The sequence below is a fragment of the Oratosquilla oratoria genome, chromosome 12 (assembly GCF_046742065.1).
Source record: "Oratosquilla oratoria isolate Oo_2021 chromosome 12, ASM4674206v1, whole genome shotgun sequence".
NCBI classification, from domain to species: Eukaryota; Metazoa; Arthropoda; class Malacostraca; order Stomatopoda; family Squillidae; genus Oratosquilla; species Oratosquilla oratoria.
The window spans coordinates 1,060,920-1,080,919 of NC_134788.1; the positions used below are offsets into that span (position 1 = coordinate 1,060,920).

The 20,000-nt window shown below is 38.6% G+C and overlaps 2 protein-coding genes across 4 annotated transcripts in view; both read left to right on the forward strand.

Annotated features, from left to right (window-relative positions):
* Positions 1-20,000, forward strand: part of LOC143030887 (uncharacterized) — a 485,211-nt gene that overhangs the window by 191,528 nt on the left and 273,683 nt on the right. The window lies entirely within an intron of this gene.
* On the forward strand, positions 5,191-8,320 carry LOC143030147 (uncharacterized). The gene is made up of 2 exons (XM_076193313.1): positions 5,191-5,677; positions 8,304-8,320. Exons 1-2 carry the CDS (start codon positions 5,191-5,193, stop codon positions 8,318-8,320), a joined length of 504 nt encoding a protein of 167 aa, XP_076049428.1.

Here is a 20,000-nt window from a genome sequence, read left to right on the forward strand (position 1 = left end):
TTAATTTCTTTATTACCCAAATCATTTGTTCGTTTATCATTTATTTGTTTATGTACGTATATTTTATTCATTTATAATTTTCCTTCATTTTCTTATATATTCATCTATCTATTATTCATTAATTTATTCATATATTCACTTATTAATTTATCAATCAATATATTTATTTATCTATTTATTCATTCCTTCACTTGTTCATTCATTTATTAATTTATTTATTTTTGTATTTATTCATTTATCTATTTATTAATTTATTTATTGAATAATTAATTAATTTATTTATTTATTCATTTATTGGTTAATTTATCTGACTGCTTATCTATTTATTTATTTACATATTTGGTAAATGATCTATTAATTTATTTATTTATTCATTTATTGATTAATTCATCAGTCTATTTACTTATTTATCTATTTATTTATTTACATATACATGCATATATTTATTTATCTGTTATTTTCACAAGGGATGAGTGTCTGCGTTTGTCCTTGAAGTGTGATGACTAATGACTCTGAACTGACAGAGACGTTGGCTCCCATGTGTTGAAAGCACCAACACAATAACACATCTGTCTTGCTCAGTAGACACGTCCGTTCCCCTGTCTACCTCACTGTATCTCTGTCTATATGCATATATATCTGTCACCCCTCCTGTCTATCTGTCTGTCCAGCTGTCTGCGTCTCCCCCGCTGTAGTTATTTGTCAAGTTGGACGTGTTTGTTTCACTTGGGTGGTTGTGTCCCCTTTCCTGTCATGTCTCCCCTCATCTCCCCTCATCTACCCTCACTCCTGTCATTTCCCTTTCGCTGTTCTCCACCTCTTCTTCCCCTCTGGTCATGTCTCCAATCTCCCCTCATCTCCTATCTCTTCCCTTTCACTGTTCTCCACCTCTCCTTCCCCTCTAGTCATGTCTCCCATCTCCTCTCATCTCCTCTCACTCCTGTCTCTTCCCTTTTACTGTTCTCCTCCTCTCCTTCCCCCTCTCCTCCCTTTCCCAAATGTTCTCTTCCCCTTTTTCTTCTTCTTTTCTCTAACCCTCTCGTTCTTTCTCTCCACGGTCTATCTCCGATTTTATTGTTTTTTTGTTATTTTCCTATCCCTACCTTCCTTTCTCTTCCTTTTTCTTTACCCTTTCTCTCTCTGTCCCCTTCCCTTCCCTTCCCTTCCCCCCTTCTCCTTCCCTTCATTCTTCTGCATTTTCCTCACCTACGTTTCCTGCCTCTTCCCCTCCCCAAACCCCTATACCCTCACATCATCACCACCAGCAAACATAAACACAACATATCTGGGGTGGAGGACTTCTGGTAAGAACGCCAAAGGTTGCTTGGTTTCCTCCTTATTGACGCGTAGCTGCGGCCGAAGCCGTCACTTTTGCTCAGTTATGCACCTGGACTTCTGGGGCAGATAACAGTCAATGCTGGAAATCGGTGAGGAGTGCGGGATTCGAACCCACAACTTAGCGAATGTGAGGCCAGCTGCACGCTTCAGATTACGCCACTAGCGTACAACAACAAGGTAGTGATGGGGAGCCTACGACAGGAGGCGCTGAGTAGCTGCGACCGAAGTCATTACCTTTGCTATATGCGCTTAGACTGTTAGGAATTGTAGAGGAGTGCGAGATTCGAACCTAAAACTTAGTGAATGCAAAACAAAGCATTGCAAAGGAGGAGCATTCCGACAGGAGACCTTTTGGTCCATAACTAGGTTGGATGCGAAAAAAATATAATGATAAATAAATAAATAAATAGAAATTATAATAATATGAATGATAATTAATAAAATGAATAAATGCATAGGTATAGTTGAATAATAAACAAACAGGAAAATAGTAAATAATGATGAATTGACACATAAATAGTAATAGATTAAAATCAAGCAAATAATAATAAACAGACAATTCATAACAAACGAAAACAGTCTAAGAAAAACTTTGAACTTCAATCTCCACCTTCCAGGTACATCCGACCTTGTGTTCCGGGAAATTCCCAGGATTCCAGTCCACATTCCTGGAATCAGACTGGAATGGAGTATGGGGGTGTATATGGCAGCGTGTTTCAATTCGTAATGGATATGATTACAGATTGTTTGAATAAAGGTATTAAATATTCATTTTTCGTCCCGTTTTTTGTTTTACTGTGTGACTGAATGATATTTTTCTAAATTGGTTTACTTTGCTAGCCATAGAGTCCATTAACTGGGTTTAGAAGCATGAAAGTTTCGGCCGTTAATGGACGTGTGATATGCATATATATGCATAGAGTATATACAACAGCTCTCATTTATTTTTCTTTTAATGTTTTACATTTCATTGTTAAATATGCAGTGGGATTTCTGTTTCAGAATTTGAGCAGTTTTGGTCATTTGTTTTCGTATAAATGAAATCCATGACTTGCTTGAATTCGGAAGTCATATTAGATAAATGATGATGGCAAATTAAAATACTTTTTTATCTCACTAAATGGAAATGTCGATAGAACTTAATCGCATAACTGAAGAGCGAGAAGATTTTTTTTTTTTTTTTTTATGAGTGTGTATACCAACAAAGGAAAAGATTCTTCAGAAAAAGTTGTTCTTCGGGGCATCCAAAAGGCTGAAGGAGCAATTACAAAATTCAGAAAAACAATTATGCAGCAACGAGAAACGCGATGGACCGAAGATTTTTAAAGACTATCAGAAAGAAGAAAATAGTGAATGAAGCAAAGAACTTTGAATTCTACACTCTGTTCATTATAAACTGGCCAAGATCTATTACAAAACCAAAATAATCTTACCTGTTTCGGTAACAATCCAGGCAAAAAACACAAACACTAAGACAAAACAAAAAAGGAAACAAGATTTAAAAACTGAATGAAATTTAAAAACTGAAATTTAAAAACTGAATGAAATTTAAAAACTCAATGAAATTTGAAAACTGCAGACCATCTATCTATCCATCACCATGACTGAAGAATAAAATTTCTATGTTAAGATAAACGGAAAATAATTTGCTGAAAAAAAGAGAAGTGAATTACTTCACATGTTAGATCCTCAAACCATACAGGACAAAGTAAGACCTTTGTCTCGAATTTTGGCCCGAGAAACTAAGAGTTTTCTAAAACAGTTCAGGTTGCTTTAGTATCAATATAGATATGGATCTTCTAGATCAGTTTACTAGAAAAGGGTAGATTAGGAAAACCATAAAATAGTTTTTATATAGATCATAAGTCAAGAACTTTATTCTTAAAAACGATATATGTTGGTTAAAGGCATCTTTAAATCCTGTAATCTTGACTTGATGATGATGATGTTGATAGAAAAAAAAAATTAGAAGAAGCAACCAAACGGACAACAATAGGGCAGGGGAATGTAACGATATATATACATATATGTATATATATGTGTATATGCAAAGTAGACCACTTGGAAAAAGAAACTAACGAAGCAGAGCGCTTTCGTATATTACATCTTCAGTGCAACAAGTACATAGTGATAGGAATACATAGACATTATATACATAATACAAAGGAACCAGGACAGTTTTGAATAAGCATACCGACCAATTACCCCCTAGAGAGCGGAAGGTCATGGTCAATTATCTTACGATGGTCGGGCGACATTAGGTCACATTCGCCAAGGAGAGCGGAAGGTCATCGTCAATTATCTTACGATGGTCGACATCAGGTCACAGTCGCCAAAGATGTCGACCATCGTAAGATAATTGACGATGACCTTCCGCTCTCCTTGGCGAATGTGACCTAATGTCGCCCGACCATCGTAAGATAATTGACCATGACCTTCCGCTCTCTAGGGGGTAATTGGTCGGTATGCTTATTCAAAACTGTCCTGGTTCCTTTGTATTATGTATATAATGTCTATGTATTCCTATCACTATGTACTTGTTGCACTGAAGATGTAATATACGAAAGCGCTCTGCTTCGTTAGTTTCTTTTTCCAAGTGGTCTACTTTGCATAAGTGAACACACGTACCCGTGTTCTTATTAGCTTATGTGTATATATATATATATGTATATATATATATATATATAATATATATATATATATATATTCTTTTTTTTTCAGTACCTATTCCCAACTTGTAAACGAAACCCAAAGGAATAGGAACATACCAGAGCTAGCGAAAACGTGCTGAAAGAACTAGTCAATTCTATCGCTAAGATGATCAACTTCACACATATTATTTCACCTAATATCGTACGGTCTTACCAAACATGAACGTCATTCTTGATAAAGAGGGATTCATTGTACAAGAACTATATAGAAAAACTCAAACCCTTCCACGTGAAGGCATAATTCACTTATTTTGTTATTGAAAACACAAAACGATTATTTTTCTATTAAGAAAGAGTCTTGAGAGGCGTTTCAGAGGCTGAAGACTCTTTTACCAAGAGTCTGTCCTTGTACTGGATAAAGCTGACATGCGTTTGCTATTAAGATATCTATCTATATACAAAAGCCTTCTTCCCCCTTACAAGAGGGGTAGCCAAACAAGGCACGTACCCATCTCCACCCATTCTACTCCCATCCACCGTCCTTTGTTTCATTTATGATGATATCTTTTCTTTCTCTAAGTTCCTTAGCGGCCTCTTTCAATTCCGGAGTGAGTAGAGAACTCCTGAAAGTTCCCCTCTTGCGACCGGCTTCACCTACGAGTTCTTGCGTTATAGTAGAAGAAAGGTTTACACGGTCTTCGTTTTGTAAAGCCACAAGATGGTCAATGAGATTCTCAATTTCTATCCTTTTATTGTCTGGGTGGGGGCGGCTAATATAGTGACAGTTTAAACCTAAATTCAGGAATTTCTCTTGCTTGCTAGTAAGGGTGGCACAAGATAAGTTTATAAAACCTTCCGCTGGCCTTTCATTTCTGACGGGCCCTCGGTGTAGGATGGTGAGCTTTTTCTGGATGCGGGTATCAGCAATCCATAGTTGGCGTTGGCGGTATTCATCCAACAATTCTGCAGCCTCGTTCTTGATGTTGGGATGGTTACTAGCAAAAGCAGACCAAAGGGTTTGCTTCTCTTCTGTAGCTTGCGATAGACGGCCTCGAGCTTCTTCGAGTCTTCTCTGCAATATGGTGTTATGGTGGTTTCCTGTGGGTCGGCGGGGTATAGAGAAAGAAAAGACATCATCATCCGTAAGGGAGATAAGGCTTCTGTTTTTGTCATTTTAGACACCAATACTTACCTTGAAAAAATGGACTCCTTACTTGAGAACCCCACCAAGTTCCAGCGCTTACAGAAAGACCCATGCGAAAGTCTAAAGAAAAAGATCAACACTCTCATTCAGGAAGCCAATAGGGGCTCAAAATTTTTCAATAAAGTTATTGGAGATTTCAAACCTGGCTACTGTTATGGGACAGTAAAAACCCATAAACCTGGGAATCCCCTTAGGCCCATCATAGCACAGTTATCAACTCCTACCTATCCTGTTGCTAAAACTCTTAATAATCTCTTATCTCCTTACGTTCCTACAGGCCGTTCTGTCTTCTCCGCTGCAGAGTTCATCGATCTATTACGAACGGCGCCCCCCTGCCAAGACATTGCTTCCCTCGATGCTGAGTCGTTATTTACCCACGTTAACGTAGACGAGACCATCAGCTACATTCTGGACCGAGTCTACCGAAGTGACCTCCCTGCTCTCGACATCCAAGAATACGTGCTGAAAGCTATGTTGGAGACTTGTACGAAAGAAGCCCCTTTCCTCTCCCACCGAGGGGAACTTTTCAAACAAGTTGATGGCGTGGCAATGGGGTCCCCCCTTGGGGTCCTATTCGCAAATATGTACATGGCTCAAGTGGAAGAGAAAGTTTTCCAGCACCATCCTCCCCCTGGACTCTATACCCGTTATATCGATGACATCTTCATCACCACCACCAACGACAAAGATGCCGACAGCTTGATGATGGCCCTTCAGAACAACTCTTGCCTTACCTTCACCTGTGAACGCAGTATTCATCGACGTCTCCCCTTCCTTGATTTGGACATCACCAAAGATGAGGATGGCTTCAGGACGAAGGTCTACACTAAAGCTACTAACGTAGGAAGGTGTCTCAATGCCCGCGGCGAATGCCCTGAAGCCTACAAGCGGTCTGTAGCCGCTGCATATATCAACAGGGCCTTAACGCATTGCAGTAGCTGGACAGATACCCACCGGGAATTTGACCGCATCCGACAGCTTCTAACCAATAACGGATATCCAGACCACATGATTGAAGGACTCATCAAGAAGAAGCTTGAACAATACACAGCTCCTAACCAGGTTCCAGACTCCCCAGGCAACAAGATCATCATATATCATCGAAACAATTATCACGACCATTATAAAGAAGAGTGTGATGCCATTAAAGGCATCATAAAAAGAGGAGTCACTCCCACCGATTCTACCACTACCATTGCCTTTAGAATTTACTGTAAACCAAACCTCACTAGAGCTTTGGTTATGAAAAACAACACTGCTCCTAAGACCCCTTTCGAGGCCTCTACCAACGTAATCTATGAATTCACGTGTCAGGAGAGTCGCTGTGACGGCTCCAACACCTACATTGGTAGAACCTCTACTACCTTAAGAAGACGCCTCCAATACCACCGTAACCAAGGTTCCATCTTTCAGCATTACATTGATCATCACGACAATAAAACACCACTTCAGAAACTAATTGAATCCACGACTATTCTTCACAGAGAGTCCAACCACAGGCGTATGCAAATTGCAGAAGCCGTAGCCATCACTTCCCGTCACCCTACCATTAATATACAACTTGCTTCTGATTTTATTCTCCCTTCAGCTCGCCCTCTGAAACCGCTCCCTCTTCAACCTACACAAGACCTTCCATCAAGCCGCCAAGATCTCCAGCCAAAAACCAGAGCCTCCTCCAGATCACGAGAGAATCCCCGCAGCCAATCGGAAGCCAGCATTCTGCCCGGGGTAAGCACAAGATCACGGGAGAACCCCTGCAGCCAATCGCAAGCTAGCATTCTGCCCGGGCCTAGCCCCTGAGCTGCGTAGCAGACAGAGGTCATTCTCGCCGCCCGAGATCAGGTGAAGTGTCCCATGAGCCAATCAGAGCCCAGCATTCCACCCGCACCGAGTCGACTGAACCGTTCGACCGAATATAAAAAGCCTCCCGCTTAGCCACCTTCTTAACTTGCCTCTAGACCTTCAAGACTAGAACATCGCCTCTACACCAATGAAGTCCTTCTCACCCTGAGGAAGCCTCTTATCGAGGTGAAAAAACTCCGAAGTTTTAGGTGTCGTTGTCAACAGTTTTTTTACATGCTGTTACACATCCAATAGAAACCATCGGCATTCACCAGCGCCTTTCTTTTCACATTCACCATGGATGATTTCGTTCATAAGCTGAATGAAGTTGATAGGAAGTCCTTCCTTAAACTTAAGAAGATACAACTGAAAATAGTTAAATCTATTAGCGCAGTTGATTTTAATCAAAATTGTCTCCGTGAGAACCTATGCCCTAGAAATATATATATATATATATATATATATATATATATATATATATATATATATATATATATATATATATATAGTAAAAGTCAACACACACACACACACACACACACACACACACACACACACATACATACACACATACTAACATACACACGCGCCCGCGCGCGCACACACACTATCGTCTTGCTCAATGGGGACAGCAACAGCTTGTAGTATCTTACCAAGCCGGGATCGCGGCTCGAATTCGGGACATTAGGAGTAAGTGATATCCACAGTACCAGCAAGCCGTGCTTACGCGCGCGCGCGCGCGCGTGTGTGTGTGTGTGTGTGTGTCTGTATCTGTGTATATGCATGTGTATGTGTGTGTATGTGTGTGTGTGTGTGTGTGTGTGTGTGTGTGTGTGTGTGTGTGTCTGTGTATATTCGTGTGTGTGTGTGTGATTCACCATGGTCTTGGTGATCGACAACTATTTCCCTCAAGGAAGAGAGCTTAGAGCTCATATGACCGATTTATGGATAATGTGACCTTACACGCGCACACACACCCAACTCCCCGCCCACGAGAGAAGGAATAACCACTCGCAGCGCAGCGATACTGAAATTATTTTAACCCTGGGCGGGATTTGAACTCGGACCTCCGTAGTGGCAGCCGGGGACTCTACTAACTGCACCACCGAGTCGTATGTGTGTGTGTATGTGTGTGTGTGTGTGTGTGTGTGTGTGTGTGTGTGTGTGTGTGTGTGTGTGTGTGTGTGTGTGTGTGTGTGTGTGTGCACGCTTCCATTGGATAGATCAAAATTGTCTCTAAATTCAATTTTGTCTGATTCCCTCCACAGGGATAGTATCTGCATAGTACTACATAATCAATAATTAAAAAAAAAACTTTATTGTCACCTCTGTGGACCAGAGGCACGCAGCATTATTCTTTGTGAATATAGAAAATGGTCTACCCACGGAGGGGTAACTTTATTATTATTATTATTATTATTGTTATTGTTATTATTAGTATTATTATTGTTGTTGTTGTTATTCTTCTTCTTCTTCTTCTTATTATTATTATTATTATTATTTTATTATTATTGTTATTATTTTATTATTATTATTATTATTATTATTATTATTATTATTATTATTATTATTATTATTATTATTTATTATTATTATTATTATTATTATTATTATTATTATTATTATTATTATTATTATTATTATTATTATTATTATTATTATTATTATTATTATTATTATTATTATTGCTATTATTATTATTATTATTTTTATCATTATTATCATCATCATCATCATCATCATCATCATCATCATCATCATCATCATCATCATCATCATCATCATCATTATTATTATTATTATTATTATTATTATTATTATTATTATTATTATTATTATTATTATTATTATTATTATTATTATTATTATTATTATTATTATTATTATTATTATCATTTATTATTATTATTCAGCTGAGGGCAGAGCCCCGTTTTGAAGGGCTCAAGTGATTTCGAAGCTACTTTGTCTTTGTTCTCTGGCAGTCACTCTCTTCAAGAGTCGTCGTTTTCAAAGCGCCACGACCAACGAGGCTTCCGATGTCGCTAACCAATGCTCATCATGGAATTACTGATTCCACTGTTACCTCAGTCTTGTTGTCCTTTGGGGATCAAGATGTGGATGTCTATTCGCCGCAAGTCTTAATGTCTGTTCCGGAATCTGAAGGGTCTAGTTCGAAGCCAATGGTAGTATCCATTCTATCGCGAATGGTTCATTTGATGGGGATAGTACATGGGCTGCTCCTAGTTTCCGTAGGGCATTCTTTGGGCTTGATTGTGATAGTTCTGATTATATCCACGATACACGTGTCCATAGGGCCTTCTTTGGGATTGATAGTGATAGTTCTGATTATAGCCACGATGCACGTTTCCCGAATAGCCCTCGTAGTACCCATGATCGCCATTATTGTGACTAAATCCGATGGAGTAAGCCTGGTTACGATTCGCTGTGTTTAGATTGTTGGAGGGATAATGGTACCCATTATTCACATGATAACCATCATTAGGCTACATGTACCCTTGCTGGTAAGCCGGTTTTCGCTTCCATTGACTCCTATTTCTCTGGTCAGATTTCTGTTTTGTGTTTGGGTTAGATTTTGACATTGGGTTATTTCTTCTATTTTGGTTAAATTGTCCCTTTTTCTTTTTTCTTCTTGATTTTTTAGTTGCCCCTTGGCGACTCTGAATGCTGCGATTGTTGCCTCCCTGACTTCCTTGAGGTGAAGCGTTTCTACAACGGATATGAGAAGGCCTCAGTTGTTGGGCTGAATGGGCCATTAGCAGATGACGTGAACGAAGAACATTTGATGGTGCCAAAGAGGGAGATTGTGCCTTCGTGGAGGGTTCTTCGGGCTTTATAACCACGTCGTCTGTCTTTTGGGAATCTTTAGGACTTTCGACTGAAGTCTGGTCCCGAGGCTCTGCATGTTCAGAGTGTACGGGTTTAGGGCTTTCGGGGTCTAATTCCCACTCGTAGTCTGACCAAGGCGAGACTGAATCATAGTCAGCTTCATCAGGCACAGGGATGTCGTCCTTGGAAGCACCGTCGACTGAAACCTGATTATTGTTCTTTTCAGGTTCCGAGTCTGCAATCATCACAGGACTTTGGGCCTCTACAGTCCTGGGTTCACTTTCCTCGTTGTCACATTCCCACTCATAATCTGACCAGATTGAGTCTGAATCTCCTTCAGCTATAAAGCCGTCCTCTGTGAAAGCGTCTTTTGTAGCTTCTGAATCACTTTCTTTGTTCATTTCCCATTCGTAATCTGACCAGATTGAGTCTGAATCTCCTTCAGCTATAAAGCCGTTCTCTGTGGAAGCGTCTTCTGTAGCTTCTGAATCACTTTCTTTGTTTATTTCCCCATTAGTGTCAGTCGACTGAGGAAAAGATAAGGTTCCATCGGTTTCGTGACCCTCAGTAAGAGAATTATCCTTTTCGTTCATATTTGCATCGGTGCTTGCAGCCTTGCAATTGCTTTCATTGTCCCTGTAGATGGGCATTGCCTGACAAACATGCGAAGACTCTATTATCATTGGGCTTATTTCAAAAACCTTCCAAGAGTTTCTCTTTGTCTTACTGAGCTCAATTATATCTTGTGGGAGATGAACTTCCGATGCTTTAGAGGCCTCAAAGGTCCTCATTCCTCCATTGTGTGGCGTCAGTATACGGGTACTATTCCATTCCACTGGTTCAGAATCACGAGCTAGAAGAAATTTGACATCTTCAGAATCCGACCTGATCTTGTTCTTGAGGATCAACGCCTTGACCCAAAGCCAGTTGGTGCATCTTGACCACTTCTTCATGGTCGACCTCCAGACCCTTAAAGAACTTCCCGCAGGTTCTTCTTTGGCCACGACAATCACAGGTTTGTAGTTCTCTTCGGTCGAACGGCTCACGCAGGCACTAAGTGATGTCCTGGCCACGGACTTCGCAGACTTCAGAATGGTAAGGACCATCGGGGGGTCACATCCTCTTTAATGAGAAATATCTTGAAATTTTCTTTCAAGTGAATCATGATCTACATAGATTTCCAGTCGTTCTCGACCATGAGGTAACTTGTTTATGCATATCTATAAAGGTTATTGTTTTGATATGTAGTAAACATTATTTTGTATGCGAATAGAGTACAATATGTCCTTTATGAATATTCAAGGAAATAGAAGATATAGAGATTTTTTTATATAATCAGATTGACACACACACACGCACACACACACACACACACACACACACACACACACACACACACACACACACACACACACACACACACACACACACACACACACACACACACACACACACACACACACACACACACACACACACACACACACACACACACACACACACACACACACACACACACACACACACACACACCTCGTGGCGCGGTGGTTAGATTTCTCGCCTGCCACTACGTCGGTCCGGGTTTGAATCCTGACCAGGGCTGAAGTAATTTCAGTACTGATTCGGTGCGTGGTGTTACTCCAACTCTTGTTGGCAGGGAGTTGGGGGGGTGTCACACCCATACATCGATCATACGAGCTCTGAGCTCTCATCCGAGAGGTTAATGAATGTCGATCACGTGTCCAACAATGACCCAAGACCATGGTGAATCACACACACACACACACACACACACACACACACACACACACACACACACACACACACACACACACACACACACACACACACACACACACACACACACACACACACACACATATATATATATATATATATATATATATGTGTGTGTGTGTGTATATATATATATATATATATATATATATATATATACATATGACGTAAGTGGAGTAGGAAACACAGGAGTCTTAGTCTGAGTTTATTCCTGACTAGTTTCGCAGGTATGCTTTTTGAAAACGCAGTGGCTATTTTTACGCCGAGTCGTAAGAATAGTCCTCAGGCTATTCTTATGACAGCAAGTGCAAAATCTGATTAATTTGCAGCTGTAAAAGAATCGATCCCAGGTGGGAAAAGTCTAATAATGTCAATTTTTATACCAGAAACTCCAGAACAATACAATCAGAGGGGCACATGAAGAACTGTCACCCCAGATTTCGACAGGGTGACAATTCTTCAAGTTGATGACAACAAGCATAACCCTCATTCAACCTAACTTAACCTAACCTAACCTAATCTTTATTCCACTGTTGTTATTCGGCGGACTGGGGTGACGATTCTTCAGGTGGGATCTCATGGGGTGACGATTCTTCATGTGGACATCCTGGTGTGACGATTCTTCATGTGGACCCCAAAAAGATACTAAACGTGCTCCTAACAGAAGTTTCAAACCTGAGCTGCAGTATTTCTCAATAGATTATTGCTGTCAGCATGAAGGTAGAAAATACCAGCCGAAATCTATTACTGGGATATGACCAAATCAAATGTAAATAAGAACCACACTTCTGTATATTCACACACACACACACACACACACACACACACACACACACACACACACACACACACACACACACACACACACACACACACACACACACACACACACACACACACACACTTTCACCACCCCTTGTCACCACTGTTACTTAAATTTGACTTGTAATATCACTCGTCTCGAGGCCCCTTGCCTCTCGTTACGTGAGTTTCACTAATATTCAAGTTCCTCTTAAGCAGTAGGCCCAATGCCTTCTTTTTCCTGTAGTCTCACTATTTTCTAGGCCCCATGCCTATTCCTCTCGTCCTTTGGGTTAATAAAAGGGTGGTGAATTTTCTTTCTTCTTTCACTGTAATTTCACCTTCAGCTTACACTCGGGATCTCTTTTCTCTCGTCTCTACATCGTCTCCTGATCCTCTCTCTACACCCTCTCTATATCTTCTCCCTATATCTTCTCTATCTCTCTTCTCTGTCGAGATCCCGTATCCTACGCTGAGCTACCTTCGTCTGACGTCACTAATTTTTCTAAACCAATCTCCGGTGACTTCTCAAGTAAATGTCACTCCTTATGGGCGTGACTTTGAATTCATGCACCAATAGTTTTTTCCTCCTTCTCCACCTTGCACCAATCCGGAAAGCCATTTCAATGCCACTAGCAAAAATTGTTTACCTCAGCATTAGTCAAACGAAGGTAACCTGCGCTTACAAAGTTGATTACACATCGAATATAAAAACAGTCACCACCGTCGGTGTGTTTACATAGACAAAACGTCGCCCTCACATAGACATAACATCTCCCTCGAGCAGGCGTCGAGTCTGAAATTATTCTAATGCCCTAGCTCATTTCCATTCGTACACTACCGGCCTCTTACAGGGCTCGGCAGCTACCCTTGGTCGTCCCGACCAATTTCTTATTTCCCTCTTACAGGGCTTGCTAATATATTTCTAGAATAAGCTAATCTACCCTTGCGTAATTGTTAATCTACCCTCCAAAATACATCATTCATGCAATAAATTGGGAATAATACATAAACATAATACCTATAAATGTGAATAACATGCATCTCAATATATATATAAGGTATTGAATTAAGCTGTTACATGGTTGATTTGCTTTGACAGAGCCAATCTCCGGAATACAACAAAGGCAATCAGTGCTGCCACTAACACTGAAAGTAAGGGTATGATAAGGAGTGGTAGCATAGGTAAATCATTTGAGGGAGATCTTGACAATGGTCTTCTCTTAATTTTCAAGGGAGGAGAGTTTTCAGGCAATGTGAAGTTGAAGGTTGAAATGTAGGTGTCCTCGGTTAAATGCATTGTATTAAGGGTATTAGAAATGGTGGAAATAGTGTCTGCATGCAATTCGCAGTTATCTTGAATAGAGACGAGACCTTCAACCAAATCCAATTTAGGACTCAACCCGGGACAATTTATTGATACCTTTGTCTTGTTAGGGAAAAACAGGTAATGAGATCCTTGTATGTTACAATGAGGGATCTGGTCTACCAAAATTCGTTGGTAATGACAATTGTTCATAACAGACATATTCCTAACCAGAGAGGCTTCACATGAATTTTTCAAAGCTTCACGGAACACAAACATGGAAGAATGACAGAGGTAAAGATTCCTATTAAATCTTCTACACTCCTTCAACTTGTCATTAGAGACTCTGCTCTCCTTCAGATTGTCTACAGAAAGGATATAATTGATTGGGTCTACAATTGGAATATCTACTTCATAAAATGAACCATTTACCTTCAATGGGAAGGGTTTCAATTTGAATAAGTTAAATCTTTGGTTGGAAGAGAACGGGATTTCAATAATAACTGAAGTAACATTAAGGTAGGAGTTTAGCAATGGATAATATAATGCTACATTAGCTTCTTCAAAGAAAGGTTCAAAGTTCCAATCCTTCTTTGCTGACTTAATTACCTTTATAAGTTGAGGTATTGGAAGGAGAGAAGAAGTTACTTGACCCGAATTGGCCATAACTAAATCCTGTACAAAAGATTCCAATTGAACTTGCATCTCAGATCATTTCAATTGCATAGTATTGAGTAACAAAAAAATTTGCATTGTACTCTCTTGTTCACTTTGTTTCAAGCTGAGATTCTCTAAGTTATCTGAAATATCAGAGATCATTTATTCAATGTTTTTAATGCTTGATTGTAATTCATCAATTTTTCCAACCTTCTCCTTTAATGTATTTATTGAAATTTTCAAGTCAGCAAGGAAGGCAAAATTGGCAATTCCCAAACCAGCAAGAGCTCCCAAAGCCACTACTATTGCACTTCTCTTTTGTCTAACATTGCTTTTGAAATTTGAACCTATGATGTGCAATTTATCCTCTATTTCCTTTATTTTGTTTTCAAGTCTATCCTTAACATCTTTACTGGAAATGTTCTGTTTTAATATTTGCAAACTTTTATTAATGGAGTCCACATTTTCTTTAATTTTGGTTACATTTTTATAATCAAGAACTACCCTTACCACCTTATCAACCAAGATTAGGTTACCTTGATGATGTACCAATGCTCCAGGACGAATCGGATTCCAGTCCATGGCACTCACCAAACTTAATATTATTAATAAGGCAGTTTTCATCTGTAAAATACATCAAGATTAATGTTCAACTCTTGAAAAATATCATTATAATATTCTCCATATTCTCCAGGGTTATCAATATTTATGCACAAAGTATTACTATAATCATCTTCATAGATCTGCAAGCTAATTTTCCTTATGTCATCTAAATGTCCTACCAATTCTTCTCTTGATTCTAAATGTTTAAGTTTAAACTTGTTTCCACCTGCAGAATCAATTACCCTATATGGACCAGTGTACCTTAGTGAAAGTTTATTATTGGGTGAGGTTGCTTTGACCATTACTAATTCCCCAATTTTCAATTCTAGTTTACGAGCTATTTTGTGTTGTTGTTCCCTCATCTCTTGTGAATACACCTGCATATGTTTCCTAACTCTTTGGTGAATACTTTGAAGAGTATTTATCCTATTGGATATATAATCATCCATATTATATATGGGTTTTTGCTCTGCAGTCAACATTTCATATGGCAGAGTTTTGTCCTCCCCAAAAATTATAAAATGAGGTGTATCACCAGTTGCTATATTAATTTGATTGTTCAGAGTACACTTAACACAAGGAATCCAAGTATCCCAAGTTACACTATAAGGACTTATTAGGGTTCTAAGACATATAATTATCTTTTTGTTTAACCTTTCTACTACTCCATTACTTTGGGGATGGTTAACGAGTATATTGACTTTCTTGATGTGGAACACATTACATAGATTTTCCAAGATTTTGTTATTAAATTCAGTCCCATTATCTGAAACTAGGATGTTAGGTGTAGTAAAATTACAGATTATCTGATCATAGATTACGGAAGCAATAGTTTCAGCTTTCTTATTGATTATGGGTTGTAATATACAAAATCTTGAAAAATAATCAATAGCAACAAATAGGTATTTAAAGCCGTTCTCGGTTAGTGGTAATTCCAAAGTATCCATGTGAACTCTTTCCCAAGGTTTCTGTGGAATGGGATAGGTGAGTATAGGAGCAGGTTTGGGTGTATTTCCCTTCACCTTTACACATTTTACACATTTTTCTATATAATCATATATAGTTTTCTTCATACCTAGCCAAAAGTACTTAAGTTGTGCCTGTCTATAAGTTTTATCCTTTCCAGGATGTGAACTACAATCACTATCATGAAGTAACTTCAATATCTCATTTACCAGAGTTTGTGGTATAACCAACTGATTTACTTGACCTCTAGAAATATCTTTCCCATTTACAAATGTTTTCCTATACAAAATTCCATTAATCAAATGAAATTCTTCTATCTTATACCCCTTTGGTAGCTTTGGAGGATCTCCTCTTGGGTTCATCAAATGCTTGATTATTGAATCACATGTCTCATCATCTCTCTGTTCTCTTATTAGCATTTCTTCATCTAAAGTTACTAATTCTTCTATACTACAAACAAAATTAATCAACCCAGTCCCAGTCATTGGTTGACTAATGTTTCTAGAAAGTGGATCTGCTACATTCCTTCTACCCGGAATATAATTAAATTGAACATCATAGCACTGAAGTATCGCAAACCATCTAGCAAGTCTGCCTCTAAGATTCTTATGCTTAAATAAGTTCTGAATAGCTGTGTGATCAGTCCAAACTCTGATGGGATACCCTAGTATCATATCCCTAAAACTTTCTAAAGAATAAATTACTGCTAAAGTTTCTCTTTCAGTTATAGAATAGTTTCTCTCCGCACTATTACAAAGTCTGGATGTGTAAGCTATGGGTTTTAAAGTTCCATTTCTCTCTTGCATTAGTATGCCTCCTAACCCTATGTCAGACGCATCAGTACAAAGAATAAATTCTTTTTCATAGTCGGGGAAAATTAAAATAGGTGAACTTGTGAGTTTATCTTTCAACTTGTCAAAAGCTTGCTGTTGCGCAGGTCCCCATATGAACTTTGAGTCCTTTCTCAACAAAGAACTTAGTGGATTAGCAATGTCAGCATAACTTTGAATGAATTTTCTATAATATCCTGTTAATCCCAAAAAGCTCCTAACCTTGTCTACATTGGTCGGAACTGGAAAATTCTTGACAGCGTCAACCTTTGAATTTACTGTACTCAGTCCGTGTCTGTCTATCTTATGTCCTAAGTAAATGACACTGTCTTGCAAGAACTTACATTTTTCAAGTTTTACTTTTAACCCAGCTTCTCCTAGTCTTGAGAATATCAAATCTAATTTCTTAAAGTGCTCCACTGCAGTCTGAGAAACTATTAAAATGTCATCTAGAAATACACTGGCAGTGTTTCCTAACAATCCATCTAGAATAGTATTCATTAATCTCATGTAAGTTAATGGACTATTACATAACCCAAATGGCATTCTCTTGAACTCATAATGTCCTGTTGTAGTAGAAAATGCTGTGAACTCTCTTGAATCTTCATGCAATTCTATTTGCCAAAAAGCTGATTTGATATCTATAGTATTAAAATATCTATTCTCAGTTCCCAAACTTCTCAAAATGTCACCGATAATGGGTAATGGTAACCTGTCACGAATGGTGTGCTTATTCAGTTCCCTGTAATCAATAACTGGTCGCATAGTCCCATCAGACTTTGGTACTAGGATCAACGGAAAATTCCACTCACTCTTACTATGTTCAATAATATCCTGTGATAACATTTCAGTGATGAGTTTATCTACTACAGCTAATCTAGAGTGAGGAACTCTGTAGGCTGGTATGTAGATAGGTTGTGTTCCTGGTTTTAACTTAATGTGATGTTTTAAAACAGTTGTTTTGCCTAAGGCGTCCCCCGGCAAAGCAATTGCTTTTTTATGTTTCATAAGCAAAGCAAATAAAGCTTCATCCAACTCAGGGCAATTAGTTGATTGTAATAATTCTTTATACCTATTTCTTAAGTCTATGCCTTCTTGTACTGAGCAAATTGATGAAGTTGGTAATTCTATCTCCTCACTATTCTCATTTAAAATCTTAATAGGTTTAGTACACACCTGAATACATCCTATTTGTGTACCTTTCTTTAAAACTATCTCTTTATTCATAGTATTAATTACTAATACTTCTACTCTGTTCTTATTTGTCTTATAAATCCCTGAGTCCCACTTCAATCCTTTAAGTTTAACTGATTCTGGGACTGTAATTACTTCAGAGTCTACATTGATTCCTTTCAAACACACTTCAACCTTATTAATTGACATGGGATGTAACAATGTCGACCTTGTTAATCCGCAATCTGCAATTCTCAAGGCATCTGTGGTTGATAATTTAGTAATCTCTGGGATTTCCTGAACTTCTGAGTTGGGTTCACAAATTGTTTTACTTTCTGTAGGGTTGGACCGCTCGGCCTCGCTATCTAGGATAGAAATGTTATCTAAGGATTCATTGATTCCTGTCACTGGTCTTAAGTCTGGTTGATTTAAGAATGGGATTAACTGTGACTTCACTAAGATTCCTAAGTCAGCAGGACAAATTACCATGTTTTCTTTTCTCATAGTTGCAAATCCTATCAATAAATCTCCTGGAAAAACAGACTCTTCTACCACTATCACTGGTATGTACAATTGTTCATTTGTATATAAGGCAACTTCTAGCTCAATCTTACCTAATGTTTTTAACTGATTTCCAGTTACACCTTGCAATGTGTAACGGATTGGTTCCAACATTTTCACTCCTGGGTTCAACTGGTTTAAAACTTTACTAGTAATTACATTAACTACAGACCCTGTATCAATAAAAATTTGAATAGGCTTATTGAACACTTTACCCGCAATGAGAGGTCCTACAGAAGTTTTACCAACAGTTATTATCAGTTTGTCAGTTTCTTTCATCTCCCTTGCATTCCCATATTTAACACAATACCGCCTATCGGTATATATATGGGGAGGTCTGAAATGGTTTATTCTGTGTCTGGGGGTTTTCCTCTTAGCCCTGGGGGTACCCGAAAATTTCGGCACTCATGAGTTCTGTGTCCGATTTTATTATGGTAAATACAGAATGGAGGGTTCCTACATTGATACTCATTGTGACCTTCGTATTTGCAATTTCTGCAAATAATCCCATAAAAACATTCTTGTGCCTTGTGTCCCCAAGCATTACAATTAAAACATAGGATTCTGGTATCCCTATCCCTAGATGGACTTCTAGCATGCCGCCTATGTCCTACTTCTGTTTTCTTAAACTCTCTAGAGTTCCTATATTGGCTTTGTTGATTTATAGGCATTACATATGGGTTTATTGTTCTGGTCTCACTGTATCCTTGAAGAAGATAATCTACTTCTCCTAAACAGATATTTGATTTTAAATCTTTGTACAGCCTTTCTGCTGTTAAGTCATCAGAATTCTTTGCCAATAAGCTAAAGGTAATCAATTTGATTACCTGTGAGATTTCCATCTTCTCACTAGATCTTTCTATCCAGTCTGAATCTTTCAAGATAGAATTCATGTCTTTTGACCATCTATCTAATCTAGCTAAGTACTCTGTGTCAGTTTCACTTGTCCTAACTTCCTTAATCATTTTTACCAATGATCTAATAGGATCCTGATCACATTTGGACATGAAATGCTTGAGAAATGCTTTCTTATAATTATCATATTGATTAATTGATTCCATTTGCTGGAAGTTAATGACAAACCTCGCCCTTCCATGCTCTGGATCTATATTCTCCTTGAGAATCTCAATCTTACGATTCTCATTTGTAATGTTTTTACTAACTATAAGTGTGTCAATGAGGTTCAAGAACTTGTTTACACCATATGTGTTAGACTCTCCTGTGAATTTTGGAATATTTGTATTTGATGTGTGAATTTCGTGTCTCAACACGTTAGAATTCTGAGGGGTACTCATACTTATTACTAATACCTTGCTTTAGCCTGGCTGCTTGCGATGTCGCTTCGTGATGTCAATGTCTGGTTTGACGTCCTTCTACGGTCTTGTCATTCCTCAACGACGTTGTTCCTCCTCCATCACACACTC

Coding starts and splice junctions, on each gene's coding strand:
- LOC143030147 (XM_076193313.1), top strand. CDS start 5,191: ATGGACTCCTTACTTGAGAACCCCACCAAGTTCCAGCGCTTACAGAAA.